Source organism: Juglans regia, chromosome 12, assembly GCF_001411555.2.
Source record: "Juglans regia cultivar Chandler chromosome 12, Walnut 2.0, whole genome shotgun sequence".
NCBI lineage: Eukaryota > Viridiplantae > Streptophyta > Magnoliopsida > Fagales > Juglandaceae > Juglans > Juglans regia.
The window spans coordinates 17,395,717-17,411,442 of record NC_049912.1 but is presented as its reverse complement, the minus strand read 5'-3'; the positions used below and the strand labels follow the sequence as shown (position 1 = coordinate 17,411,442).

Genomic DNA, 15,726 nt, shown 5'->3' with positions numbered 1-15,726 from the left:
ATGTAAGTAATTTCTTTTTTTGACAAATGATTTTGAAATAGAGAAATACTTTAATTATAAAGAAATTATACAAAAATAAATTTACAAACTGATGTGGCTTGATGCAATGCGTCAAATTGTAAAGTTATTTTTATTGTAAAGTAAATCTAACGGATCACATAAAGTCATATCAGTTTGTAGGTTTATTTTTGTGTAATTTCTTTGTGTCTGTAATAGTTCTCTTAAATGGGCTTAATTAAGGTTAACTTGTACATATCCGAGTTTGACGCTATTCAAACTTGGCATGTGACATTTAAAACTAAAAATTTATGTCCCAATCCACAACCCCAACATGAAAAATTACTAATTAAGGTTGAAGAATCTGACCCGTTTATATCAATGCGTAAAATTAGAGTTGACTCATGTAGAGGATCTGTCCTGTCTTGATACAATTTGAAGCCAATGTTGCAAAAAGAATTGCCACAGCCTTGCTCAAAGTAGATAATTCCAACTGAAAATAAGCTTTACCGAAAGAGAACACGAATGGCTAGCACAATAGGCATTGCCAAAACTCTTGAGATTTCATAAGATGGTAGAGGGCGGACAGAAATGGTTTAAAACTCAGAAGTTGTTCCTTGCACTGTTACATCAGAAATGGTTTAAGAATTCAGATGTAAAAATGAATGAAGAAGGTGAGAACAAAATGTGGAAAATGTGGTCAATGCGAAGCACAATTTGCATTCAATTCTTCAATGATCTCCCTGTATACCTTTGTAGAACAGAAAAACAAATAAGAAAGTGGAACTTTAGTCTGCTACGACTCCTACAAATCTCAAGAGATATTCCTACAAATCTCAAGAAATATTCCTACAAATTTCAAGGTCACCCCCCCCCCACTTGTTTACAAGTATGATATGCTAAAAAAAATATTCCTCAATCTCTGTGCCATGGCATCAAGCTTCTTTCAATTTCAAAAGTATTTTGTTCTCCTGGGGTATATGGCTAAAATATCACCAGCGTGCTTTTTAAGCTTCAATATATGTTTCTGTCAAGAATTGGAGTTTGAATTGTTGTGGCTTGGGCTTCCATGAACAGGGGGCTGCACTGGTGTACTATTTCCCATATCCTTGGTTCTGTGAAGGAGAAATGTCCCTGATAATATTGTGACAAAGCCACACAACTCAGTTGCAATCTGTGATGCATCTTGTGAGTCCCAATCCTGCAATTGTAGCAGAAAAAATAGATGAGAAACCAGATTATGAGCAGTTAAAGCATACAAATCCCATTGAATAGTATAGTGTGCGTGTAATAGTGTGTACAAATCCAGGTCCAAAAGACCGCTAACCCCAACACACAGGACGTAATAGTGTGTACCGGCCAGAGGAAAAGTGAAAAGAATGAATGAATGCATGTATCTTTAGTTTCTTTATGAATAAAAGTACAAGGCGTGGGAAATGTTTTACGAAAGGAAATATTTTTTAAAGAAAAACCCTGCCTTGTAATGTTTAAATGAAATGAATACTTATGTAAAGTATGTAGATGAATGTGAATGCATGACTGAATACCTATGTTAGTATATTTTGACTGTATGAAGTAATATTTACTGAGTATTCGACTCACTTTAATTTTTATGTATGTCCCTTCCCCTCTCAGGGACAAAATGAGGACGAAACGTCATAACAAACATGGCCCAAGGGAAGAGCGACTGAAGCCTAGGCGGGCATTTTGTAACGTATGAAAGGGTAATTTTGTAAAAGGACTTTTACTTTAATTTAAAGATTTCTGCTGCAAACTCTCTTTTAACTTATAGAGTAGGTTTTTCTATTACACTTAGAACCTTTCATATCCTGGGAAGGAAAGAGAAAAAGTTTTAAAAAGGGTCAGTACCACAAGGACGGGTGTTACTCTATTGGTTACCTACATGTTCAAAATTGAAATCAGTGGTTTCATTCCTGTACATGATCACATCATCCATGAATTTGGCATGGAACAAAGCAAAATAGTGGTTTGCGCTTCTTCATTTCTTGACTCCAATAACTGCCAACCTACTGAGAAGAGCAATGAACTCATTGAGGTGCTCCTAAGGAAAACTCTTTCCTTCTCAGGTTGTACAGGTTTCTTCCAAGATGGATCTGGTTTGACATCTCCTATCATAAATATCAAGCAACTGATACAAGATGCTTTTAGCTACTTTTACACATCCACGCTGAATACAACAGAATCTTCAAGTGCTAGAAGCAAATCAATCATAGTCAACTCACTCCTTTACCCTAAAACTTCATCAATAGTGTTTTTAAGCTTTTTCTCCTTTTCTTCAATTGCAAATGTGCACATTCCTTTGACAAAAATTATCTGTATCTTCAACTTCCTCAGGGCATAATTGGAACCATTTACGATAGGCATATGTTCTAGAAATCGAACTAGCCATGGAAACTACACTAATACTAGATCTAGATATGAATATTGTGCGAACAGAAACAGCATAATCGTGTAATCTGATACCATTGTCAACAGTGCATACACAAAAACGGTGATAGCAAAGAACAAAGAAATCATGAAGCACGATGCAGAGAATTTAACGAGGATCAACAAATTTGCCCATGGGCATGGGACAACAAGAACAACATTCTTCTTCACTAATGCACGCGTGTGTAAACACTGATATTTAACCTTCATCTATCTATTTCTTCTTAATTTTAATAAATAAATAAAAAATCTATGAACATAGATTCATCTTGTGGGAAACAAAAAAAGAGCTAGCCTTAACAAGGCAGAGAAGGATCTAGCGTTCAAAATCCTAGAAGAATTTCTGATTCTATAAAGAAAAGGGCTAGGAGTTCCACATCCTAGAAGTACTTGACATTAATAATAGTTTCTAACATGCATCTGTAATATTTGAAGGTGTTAAATAGTTTAAATTTCAATTGATTTATTCGTAGTCCTAAATTAGTTTATTAACGTCAAGTTGTGACTTATAAAATTATTCCTAAATTCCAAAGTCTTTTCTACTTCGAGATCCAATATTTTGGAAGCTGTTCCCAATCATTAACTCTTTACCATGCAAGTTTCTGATTAAGACAAAAACTGAAGAACTTGCACGACAACAGTTGGTCACGATGGTTTGGCAGATTTTAATGGTTCCCTGTGTTTGTATATACGTGTGAACATAATGGTTTTGTATTCTTTTTATTCTAAAATAATACCAATCGTATTTATTTTCATGAATGGAAGTCAGAAATCATTTAAACAGCATGATTTAAATAAATCTCAAATGACTTCAATATCAGTCACAATTATGGTTATAAATAATGACAGCCATATTCTGGATGACATATTTTTACCTTCATGTGCAATGACATACTAAAATTACCAGATGACATAATAATAGCCCTACAACATCCAAGTATAATTTTATATATACATCTGAGGTGAAGAAACATCAAGCATTCAGAAGATGAACAAATAGCATGTATTAAATCACCTTAAACATGATCATGCTGGCAAAAATGGTGAGTGATGTAAACATGACATAGTAAACTGGAGATACGACAGCTGTGTTGAAAGTATCCAGGGCCTGCAAAGATGGATCCAGATTATAGATTAAGCACTTTTTAAACTGCATAATAAGAGGATGTTGAAGTACTTAGAGGTTGACATCTAACACAAAGTAATTAGTGTAAAATTTCATTCAGAATGGAAAATGGAAAACGTCAGACGGGGGAAAAAATGTAAACAGCAGTATGACCTCTTTCTGATTTTGCTATGTAGGCTATGGTCACTGGAACATTTTGGTCCAGAGGTACAGAGAGGAGAAAGAGTGACAGTTGTGAAGTCCTTTATAGTGTGATATCCTTTGAGGGTTATTGAGTTTTTATGTCTAAATATACTTTAAATAATTTATTTGGGAAGAATATAACCATATAAATCCAGGCACATAGTTATTGAAGAAAGAAGTATGTACTTAGAATTTTGTTGTATGAATACACTGAATATATTCTTTAATCAAAGAGCATTGACATCTCTTCAGAAAAGCAAGCAAAAATTACATTGCCTCCCCCCAAACTACCACCTATTTTGTAATCTAACCTCCAAACTACCAATTTTAGCATTTGGTACAGTTTCAAATTTCAAAAGGAATTTGCGCTCTAAAGGGCGTGAAATGTCTAAAGTATCCATTACTAAGAACTACAAGATCTAAAGTTAAAGTCCCCTTGTGGGGAATGCAATCTAAAATCTCAATGACAATGGCTTAGAAATGTAGCTGGATCGACAGGAGCATATTCTTGTCAGATGTTATATCCCAAAGAGATGCAGATTATCATAACCTGATCTCAGGACATCCTAGTCAAGTATGCAAATGGTAACAGAACTTGTTGGTTTTTAAACTTAGAAATAATTAAAATATTTGATGTAAAGTAAAAATAATGTGAACCATTACTATTGTTCAATGTATCGGTTCGATTGTCTAGATTTAAATGAAAAGGTGTCTTGGTAACTTGAACCAATGTACGCCTCTTAGGGATACGAGTCCAACCAAACAAAAGGTTGTGTCCTTTGATGAATTATAAACCTTTTCAATGTATTTTCTAATATTTGAGAAGTTGTGACTTCTCAAAAGTACTACATTTTAGTTGTGATTTTTCACAAATAACCTTTAATTTATATAAGTTATGACTTTTCACAAGTACCATTTCATTTAAATAAGTTGTGACTTTTCACAAGTATCATTTCATTCTAGCTGTGACTTTTCACAAGTGTCATTTCATTCTCTATAAATAGAGAACCCCACCCACAAATTCATTAACTCCAACTTCTCTACAAAAATTAGAGAAACACTTCCTCCTTCCTTTTGTCTTTCTTTCTTTGGATTTTGGCTATTTTATATCGGGTTCGAGGATTTTCTTTTATGTGCACCGATGAGGAGATTAACGGGAACCAATGTTGTATCTTGGGAGTAGATTGTCAAGAAGCCTAGTGCATGTTTAAAATTGGAGGCGGCGGAATCTACTCTAAGGAAAACATCCATCACAACATGCCTCAGCACCGGATTCTCTCTTTCTAATTTGTTCTTGTTATTTTACATATACTCTAGTTTACAAAACGTTTCAAATAATTTCTTAACAGAACTCAGCCACTATATACTCCTTTCAGGCTCCTTGCCTTTACAACAAACATTAAAGCAAAGGATAGAAAGGTTTTTGTACAGCCATGCCTTCTGCATATAAGTACCAGTGGTTCATAGCTTAAATACCAAACAAACAAATAACTTTTAGCTGACTTGCATCTATCATCTTTTAGTATAACTCAAACTTGTTACAAGTCATCTTGGAAAGGAAACTTGGAGGAGTATATGGATAACAGATAATTATAGGTTTTAACGAATTTAGATCCCTAGAGTTCGAGCACAAACTCTAAGGCCTAAAGTTGGTTCCAACCCACAGAATTTATAGTTCCCAGAATGAATTTTGTAGGCAAAATTAAAGGCTCAATAACTATTGAGAGATCCACTTTGTGTGTTTATCTTTCTTCCGCTCTAAGCCCAAGAATATGTCAAAAACTCTAGGGGATCCAATCCAATTTTAACTGTCGGGCATTCCTGATAATAGCTAATATTAGGTATGTTTTGAGAATCAGGCATTCCTGATGTCCTTGGCATTATCGCGATGATTTATATTATATAGAGGATTCAATATATCTGGATTGTATATCTTATAGAATACAATGTAACAAAGTAAAATGCAATCTGGCTCTACACGAGGACAGCAGCCAAAGCATACCTGAAATACACTGCAACACTCAAGAGATGCATAAAGTTGATATAGCATGTTGCAGTACATGGAAAGAAAAAGATAGCAGCAGTAGCAAAAAGAAGACGAGATGACACAGAAAAGAAGAACCTCAGCTAAGGAAATGCATGGTTGCACACAAAGAAGTATGAGAGGCACGATGCATAAAGCTACCTCTACCATACTGTCCATAAAAGTTCCGAATTGATGCTTGTAATTGGGTAGATAATCAAAAGTTATTTTTTTAGTACCTTTTTTTACTTTTCTGCCTTTTTGTAATGTATATATATATGACCCTTGTATAATCAAAAGAATCAATGAGAATCAGTTTCTTCTCATTTTCACTTTCTGTTCTTAACAGTTTTTAACATGGTATCAGAGCAGGAGTAATTTCCTGCAATACCTTCTGCGATTTCTGATCATCTTTCATTAAACCTATGGCCTCCTCATCTTCCTCTTCTTCTCCTACAGAAGATCCAAATAGCCCTTTTTTCTAGCATCACAGTGACAATGCAAACACTGTCGTTGTTTCACCACCCTTAAGAGGCTCCAACTACATTTCTTGGAGCAGATCTTTCCTTCTCTCCATTTCAATCAAGAATAAGTCAGGTTTCTTGGATGACACCATCTCCACTCCTGACCTTGTAGATCCTTCTTATATATCTTGGTTACGATGCAACAACATCCTGCTTGCTTGGATTTTAAATTCAGTTTCCAAGGACATAGCCTTTAATGTGTTCTTCATGACTTCAGCTAAACAAGTATGGGATAAACTCAAAGAGCGTTTAGCACAGCCTGATGAAGCTAGGATATATCACCTTCAACACAAACTCAATGGCATAGTTGAAGGGCATCTTTCTGTAAGTGACTACTTCACCCAACTTAATGCCATTTGGGAAAAACTGCATAGCTATAGACCACTTCCTTGTTGCTCTTGTGGTTTATGTACATGTGATGCTTTAAAGAATATTGGTGAAGTTCAGCAGAGGGACTATGTTTTCAAAATTTTAATGGGTTTAAATGATAGCTATGATGCTGTTAGAGGGTAAATTATCTTGTTGAGCCCCTTGCCTTCTCTTGATAAGACCTTCTCACTTATTTTACAAGAAGAGAGGCAAAGGCAAGCAAGAAACATAGCTGTTCCTACCACAGAACCATCTGCCTTGCTTGCTTATCAAAATTTCTCGAAAAAAAAGGAGAAAATAGATATGGTTTGTAGACATTGTGGGAAGATGGGACACACAAAGGAGAAATGCTACAAACTAAGAGGGTTTCCACCCACTTTCAAATTCACCAAATCTAAGTTTAGAAATGGTTTTGGAAAACCTGCTGCTCACTCTGCAAACTAGGTTGCTCTTGATGGTTCCATTGTGGATCAAACTGTTGCTGCAGGCCATGCATCTCCTGCACCAAGTACTTCTCGGTTAAACCTCTCTCAAGTACAAGCACAACACCTCGTGGCTCTTGTCAATGCTCAATTCCCTCAGCTCACCTTAGGACACAATAAACCACTCATGCCACCACCTGTGCATCCCTCACCAATTATCTTAGAACATGCCCCTTCAACAACATCTCACTCCAATCTAGCAGGTAATCATCACTGTTTTTCCAGTCCTAGCATCTCTCATAACCCCTCTCTTTTCAATGTCACAAATAATGATAAATTCACTGCTCTTTCACAAGATCAACATGATACCTTTCATAATACACCATGGATCATGGACACAAGAGCCAATGATCATATGGTGTGCTCCACCTCATTTTTCACTAATTCTTCCTGCTGCATTCAAGCTTTTGTACAACTTCCAAATGGTACAAAAGCTCAAGTCACACACATAGGCACTGTTAAACTTTAAGACTCTCTCCTTCTTACTGATGTCCTATGTGTTCCCTCATTTGCTTTCAATCTCATCTCAGTCAGGAAACTCACTCAAAGGCCAAACACTTGTCTATTTTTCTTAAATAATCTTTGTTTCATTTAGGTCCTCTCTTCATGGATGACGATTGGACTTGCTAAAGTCCATGTTGGTCTCTATTACCTATTGTCTTCACCACCAGACACCACCAATATTTCATCTTCAAGCCCATCTAGTCTAACTCGAGCCAACCAAGCTGTTGTACATCAAGATTTTGACTTATGGCACATTAGATTAGGACATTTATCCTCTCAAGGAATGAATTCAATTCATTCTAATGTACCTAATGTGAAGTCCAAAGAAAAATCTCTTTGTACAGTTTGTCATTTGGCTAAACAGAAGCGACTTTCATTCCCCTCAAATGTTTCAAGTAGTTCATTTCCTTTTGATTTAATCCATTGTGATATATAGGGTCCATACTCCCATGCTTCCCTTCAAGGATTTCGTTATTTTTTAACCCTTGTGGATGATTATTCTAGAGTTACTTGGGTTTTCCTAATGAGACTAAAATCAGACACAAGATCTCTCCTGCAATCTTTCTTCCATCTCATACAAACCCAATTCAACAAAAACATTAAGCAAATGAGAACTGAAAATGGACTTGAATTTGCTATGACTGATTTTTACAAAAAATATGGCATCATTCATCAAACATCATGTGTGTATACCCCTCAGCAAAATGGTGTTGTTGAGAGAAAACATCAACATCTCTTGAATGTTGCCCGAGCCCTTCTCTTTCAAGCATCATTGCCAATCCAATTTTGAGGAGATGCTATCTTGATAACAGCCTATATCATTAACAGAATCCCCACACCTCTCCCCTCCAATAAATCCCCATATGAGATGCTTTTCTCATCACCACTTTCATATTCTCACCTTAGGGTCTTTGACTGTCTATCTTATGCTAGCACTCTCAAACAAAACAGAAACAAATTTGAACATAGAGCTAAACCTTGCATTTTTTTAGGATATCCTGCTAATGTCAAAGGTTATAAGTTGTATGACATTGAATCTCACTCTACCTTCATCTCTTGAAATGTCATTTTTCATGAATCCATTTTCCCCTTCAAATCTGGTTCCCCTTCAAATAGTGACCTGTCCTCCTTCCCCAATAACCTGGTCCTTCCTCCTGCACCACCAGATGACATCTTCTCCTTTCCCCAAACTTCTCAAACTCTCACTCAATCACACACTGGTGAAGAACCTTCTTCACCAGCTGACCCCTCCATCATTCCCTCACCTACTACACCCACACTTCCTTCACCTGCCCCCTCACCTCATCCTGACACTTTCCCTCTTCGAAGGTCCACCAGAAATAGGAACCAATCTGCTTGTCTTCATCAATATCATTGCTAGCTTGCAGCATCTCAACCCTTCCTTCCCTCCTCCACAATCCACCCCCTTCATGATTAAATAACTTACAAAAATCTCTCTCCCTCTCACCAGTCATTCTCTGTTTCACTTTCATTACTTCATGAACTTTAGTCCTATAATGAAGCTGTCAGGTTTAAGCATTGGCAAGATGCCATGAAAGCTGAACTCCATGCTCTAGAAGAAAACAACACATAGACTATCACCACCTTACCCCCCAACAAAACTGCAATTGGTTGCATATATGTTTATAAGACCAAGCTAAAATCAGATGGATCTTTTGAAAGGCACAAAGCTAGAGTTGTGGCCAAAGGCTACACTAAAAAAAAAGGCTTTGACTTCCAAGAGACTTTCAGTCCAGTTGCAAAGCTCACCATAGTTCGAGTTTTCCTTGCCATAGTAGCCATTAAAAAAACTGGTCCCTCACTCAAATGGATGTTCACAATGCCTTTCTCCATGGAGACCTTGATGAGGACATCTATATGCAATTACCTCCAGGCTATCACATCAAGAGTAAGCAAATTGAGGGGGAGAACTTGGTATGCAAATTAAATAAGTCTCTTTATGGACTTAAGCAAGCATCTAGGCAATAGTTCTCAAAGTTTTCAAATTCACTCACTGCCATTGGATTTCATCAATCAAAATCTAACTATTCTTTGTTTACTAAGGTCCCTCCCAATGGATTTATAGCACTCTTAGTCTATGTAGATGACATCATAGTTGGACGTGACTCTCAAGAAGAAGTTGATTCACTCAAATCTTACCTTCACAACAAGTTCAAAATTAAGGACCTTAGACCCCTCAAGTATTTTCTAGGATTGGAAGTTGCTAGGTCCTCACTTGGAATTAACCTTTGTCAAAGGAAGTACACCCTCGAGATATTAGAAGATTCAGGTCTACTTGGCACAAAGACAGTTTCCACACCTATTGAACTGAACCATAAATTGAGCCACACCATAGAAGAAATCCTCCAAGATCCTATAGCTTATAGAAGACTCATTGGAAGGTTAATTTACTTAACCATCACCAGACCCGACATCACCTATGCTGTAAGTGTTCTAAGCCAGTTCATGGACAGACCCTCACAATCTCATATGCACTTAGCCTATAGGATTCTCAAGTACCTCAAAGGATCCATAGGTCAAGGCATTTTCTTGTCATCCAAATCAGCTTTACATCTAAGGGCCTATAGTGATTCTGATTGGGCTGCCTGCCCCGAGACAAGAAGATCTATCACAGGATTCTGTATATTCATTGGAGATTCACTAATAAGCTGGAAATCTAAAAAGCAAGCAACAGTTTCTAGATCTTCAGCTGAGGCAGAATATAGGACACTAGCATCTACAAGTTGTGAGATCATGTGGCTTCTCGATTTACTAAAGGAATTTAATGTTGACCATGCACAATCTGCTTCCCTCTTATGTGATAAAAAAGCAGCCATCCACATTACAAAGAATCCAATTTTTCATGAGAGGACCAAACATATAGAACTAGATTGCCGTTTTGTTAGAGAGAAAGTCTTGGCTGGTATTATCACACCAATGCATGTGTCCTCAAAATTTCAGTTGGCAGATATTTTTACTAAAGCCTTACCAACTTCTACATTTCAGTTCTTACTATCCAAGATGAGAATTCTTAATATCTATGCCCATCTTGAGGGGGAGTCTTACAGAATACAATGTAACAAAGTAAAATGCAATCTGGTTCTACACAAGGACAGCAGCCAAAGCATACCTGAAATACACTGCAACACTCAAGAGATGCATAAAGCTGATAAAGCATGTTGCAGTACATGGAAAGAAAAAGATAGCAGCAGCAGCAAAAAGAAGACAAGAGATGGCATAGAAAAGAAGAACCTCGGCTAAGGAAATGCATGGTTGCACACAAAGAAGTATGAGGGACACGATGCATAAAGCTGCCTCTACCATATTGCCCATAAAAGTTCTGAATTGATGTTTGTAATTGTGTAGATAATCAAAAGTTCATTTTTCAGTACCTTTTTTTACTTTTCTGCCTTTTTGTAATGTATATATATATGACCCTTGTATAATCAAAAGAATCAATGAGAATCAGTTTCTTCTCATTTTCACTTTCTGTTCTTAACAGTTTTTAACAGTATAATTAAGGTTCAAAAGTTTACCATGTTTAAGTAGTTGATCTGCAGAAGACAACAAGCTATCACAACCACTGTGAAAAACCATGTCTGGAAGTATATAAATTGATTCATTCCAGAAAATGTAAGTTTCAGAGCAATCCCCACTGCTTTCACACTCATAACCTAAAGACAAATAAGGAAGAACTTCAGAAATACGGGGTGGAGAATCAGAATTATAATGTGTACCGAGCTTCAAAAGAAGATAGACAGACAGACCGTAAGAGAGCCCATGAGAGAACAAATTCCAATGTAAACCACCAAATGGGTTTGCCCATAGAGTGGTACGAACCGGACAATGAGGACAGCAACCAGAACCAAAACTATGCAAGAGTAGACAAGAAATCCTGTTGATTACAACAAATCGTTGTAAGTTAAGATTAGATTATTATATTTATAATATATCTTTAACATTTTTCTCAGCTTGGATCAAACTTTCTCTTAATAAATAAGTCTAATACGTTGGAATATTTTAATTGAAATAAAATCTAAAATTAGGATTCGAATTCTAAATTTTTATTCTAATATCATATTAAATCATCACTTATTTAAAAAATTTAAACCTGTAGAAAGATGCAGAAGATTATACAAAAGCTGGTGAAGACAAGGTAGTTATAAACCAACAACTTGGTATATCTAACCACGGTTTGTTAAAAAACATCATGCATGTTGGTCCTATTATTTATTTCGGAAAAATCAGAAACTAAACAACTAAAGTATAACTTCTCAAATACCTGGCTCTGTGGCAAGATGCCACACTTCCTTAACCGAATGAATACTTTTCTCCTGAGGAGCATGCAAAACAATACTTACAGAGCCAACCATACAGAGAACACAACCAAGAACGCCAAAGATATGCAATTTCTCTTCCAAAATAAAATGAGCTAGCACTGCACTGAATAGTGGCATTTTCTTAGTACTATTTACAGCCATGCTGATGCACAGACCCATACCAGGATAAATGCATGCACATTAATTAAACTCACATAGTAGAAGCCAAAAGGAAATTTGAAGAAAATTAGAAGTTTGTCCTGAATCCACTAAATGCAATCAAACTTAAGGCATACCTGAAAATAATACTTAAAGCTCCCAAGGGAGTTACAAGAATTGCAGGAGCGTATGCATAAGCAGCAAAATTTGCCATCTCCCCAACAATCACTGTAACAGATTTTGAACTCATATTAAAACGTAGCAATACTAATGATATAATCTCCTCGAGTAGCCCAAAAACTAAATGCAAGAGAATCATGATTGGCCCTTTAGCAGTCACCTTATGAAGATTAATAGTAATATCCCCATGTTAAAAACTATGAAAATGGGATATGTAAAATCCCATATGTAATTACCACTCAGAAGTCAAAGCATTAACAAAATATTGAAAGAAAAACAAATGAAGAAAATGGCAAACAGAAAATTACGAGGTTCTTTTTCTTTTTTCTTGGTGAGTGAATTACTTACTAGCTATCATTCCAGCCCACCACAAAGGTTGATACAAGTAGGCATACCCTCCTGACCCTGATCATATTAGCACTTATTCAATGGTCAATACGAATGAAAAGTATAAGCTACATAACATAGCAAATTTCATAGATGCATGCTTACATGTGTGTGTGTGTGTGTGTGTGTATATATACCATTTTAAGTTATAGTAAATGCTAAATGTAGTTAAGAAAAACTTACAAAAAACTTGCTTATCTACATTTCAGTTATTGATACGTTGAAAATCATAATCAAAATTTGAATTTTAAAAGAAAACTAACAAAATGAGTCTTATAAGTAAAAGTGTAAGTAAAAGTGTAAGTATATGCAATACTACTCTAAACCTTAAAAGTAGTAAATAAAATAGTCAAAATATAAATTAAATAAGAACCTGCTCGGGTTCCTGTATCCCCAGCTTTTTTAAGACCTTTCTTCTTGATAATAAAGCTACACCCAATAAAAACGCTTGATGAGACGGCCAGAACAAGTCCATGAAGATTGTCAGATGATATCCCCATTGATCAGGAAATATTAGAGTGGAAAAGAATATACTTTTCCCAATCACGAAGGGCAAAGAAATCCAGTCCACATTCCTACATCCATCAAATGTGGCATAAGCCAATCACAAACAGCATCACAAAAGACATAGATAAACACGCATATGCACCCCAAAGGTTCTTATTTAAATCTCTAAGATCCCAGTACATATAATGAATAGAGACCCAAAAAAGAAAAGAAAAATATGAAAAAGAGAGAAAAATAGCGATAAAAGATATGAATCCAGAACTACACCTTCTTGGCCCAATGATTAATGGGAATGGGGTTAAAATCTCCCGTTCCTCATTTCAAGAAATGACTATAAATTGGTGCAACAAAAACGAAAAAAACGACCGCCTTTTGTTGGTTAGAGGTTGAATTCTGGTATAATGGTGCTGCAGACGATGATGTTTGATATTGATGGGCTTTAGGTTTATGTTCGAAGAGAGGGACAGATAGAAGACGGTAAGTCTGTTACAATTTTTGTGTCTCAGAAACGAATGGAAAACAAAAACAGAGTTTGAATATGGTCTCCGCATCCCGCGCGCTCTTCAAGTCCTCATAATATTGCAGCTGGACTTTCTCTCCATTTTTAGCCTTTATCTTTCTACTTATTTCCCCCATTATGCCCATCATATCCGCTCGGATTTCATTTCACCTCAACTCATTTCGTTTGTTTCGTTTAATTTCAACTAATAATATTATTACTATTTACATCAAGAGATTTGAAGTCTTTTCAAATGGATCTCTAGCCGTTGTAACACGGTTTCTAGTAGTTCTTGTGGTAGAAAGAGTTTTATAACCAAGAGAAGTCGTCCTACTTGCACACATTGTGGTCTCCAAGGCACATTGAAGAAAAGTGCTATAAGCTCCACAACCATCTCCCTAGTTTTTGGTTTCATCATGCAAAGGGAGCTCCAAATTCGACTGTGAATCACTTGATTCTAAGACACTACGCAATTATCACATCCCTCATCTTCCAATTACTTCGGAACCACTTGATAAAGCTTCTTTCGCTTGTTTCATTTTTCGTTAGATTCACAAGATGTGATAATTTCTTCCATTAATCAAAGCATATGTTCAATAAAATTGAGAGTTCATACATCCAATAACTTATGATGAATTTTCCATAGAGGTTTAAGGTTCCTGCAAAAGAGGAAATTTTCCAGCTATGGAGAGAACTACTCTCTATCCCTTTTTCTCTATTTTTGGTTCTTGCCTAAGAGAGAGAAGAGGAAGAGCAAAAAATCCTGAATAGAACTCAAAGAGCTAGTTCTATTTTTAAAGTGGGGGTGAGAGTAGGGGCCTCCTATGTGTCTATTAAAATGACACATCCCATTATGGGCTTAATGACTAAATATTATTGCTAATCCACTATTTATAAAGGTAAATACAACAATCTCCTACTTGGACAACATTGCATTTAATTACAATATAAACACAAACAAGCATCCCAAAATCAAAGGCTTTGTTCAAATCTTCAAGTACAAGTTAGTGAACAATACATCGACAGGGCATACAGCACATGACCAATACTTGCAATCACGTAATTCAGGATGATGAGATGTAAGTGCAACATGGAAATAATCAAAAGAGTGACAAACACCCGTTTCCTCAATAAGCCCTAGAGACAAATCTGAATGTCTTTAAAGCAATAGGCTTTGTCCAAAATGCAGTTGCAACACCTAGTCTAGTGACTATACCAACAAGATATATGACACCAAACTTATACTTACAACCACCTGACTCAGACATAGACTAAAACCGATTGTCTCTTATAGGTAATACGCCTTGTCCATAATGCGTGTGACTCAGACACGAGACTAATCAATATGTCTCAATACATAAAGTACGTCATGTCCAAAATATGCGCGACTCAGGCATGAGACTAAACATAATGCCTCATTACATAAACAATCGCCTTGTCCAAAATACGCGTGACTTAGGCATTCATTGACATTGCTATATTTAAAATAGAATATGAGTATAGACAATATAGTCAAACAATCAATGATCACAAAACTCCCACTAATTAAATACAACAGAAGACTTTAACAATCCCAAATGAGTCACATGCTCCTGAAACAGTTTTGGAGCTAAACCTTTAGTTAGTGGGTCAGCTAATATATGCTCTGTGGAAATATGCTCAATACAAATATAAGACTTGGCTATTTTCTCTCTAACAAACAAATACTTAATATCAATATGCTTGGAGCGATAAGAGCACTAGCATTGGATTCATTAAATTCATCTTCAAATTTTGATGAAAAGTACATGTTTTCTATATATTTAAAACCTCCTTATTCATAACTCTACATTGGATTAGCCATAGGATTAATCAAAATAATAATATAATATTATTTTTTAATAATATTATTTTTTATTTCATATTTTACAATTACACTAATCATATGTTAATTAATAATTTAATTTGATACTTAAACTATTATTTCCCAATTAATTTTTTTTCTCAACCTAATTATCCAACAAACACATTTTGACAACC

The 15,726-nt window shown here is 35.8% G+C and overlaps 1 protein-coding gene across 1 annotated transcript; it reads right to left on the bottom strand.

Moving 5' to 3' along the window:
* Positions 1–693: 693 nt before the first annotated feature.
* On the bottom strand, positions 694–13,772 carry LOC108982650 (probable magnesium transporter NIPA2). Its single transcript, XM_018954085.2, has 9 exons — positions 13,476–13,772; positions 13,075–13,276; positions 12,663–12,719; positions 12,272–12,362; positions 11,939–12,099; positions 11,424–11,551; positions 11,193–11,330; positions 3,461–3,553; positions 694–1,198 (listed from the first exon to the last, which is right to left on the bottom strand). Exons 2-9 carry the CDS (start codon positions 13,199–13,201, stop codon positions 1,028–1,030), a joined length of 966 nt encoding a protein of 321 aa, XP_018809630.1. The 5' UTR covers positions 13,202–13,276; positions 13,476–13,772; the 3' UTR covers positions 694–1,027.
* Between the last annotated feature and the right edge of the window lie 1,954 nt (positions 13,773–15,726).

Bases quoted from the DNA above. Each gene is read 5' to 3' on its own strand.
- LOC108982650 (XM_018954085.2), bottom strand. From the start codon at position 13,201: ATGGGGATATCATCTGACAATCTTCATGGACTTGTTCTGGCCGTCTCA. The intron at 12,100-12,271 runs GTATGCCTTAAG...GCCACTATTCAG, and splicing joins GCTTTAAGTATTATTTTCAG to TGCAGTGCTAGCTCATTTTA. The intron at 11,331-11,423 runs GTCTGTCTGTCT...ATTTGTCTTTAG, and splicing joins CTCTCATGGGCTCTCTTACG to GTTATGAGTGTGAAAGCAGT.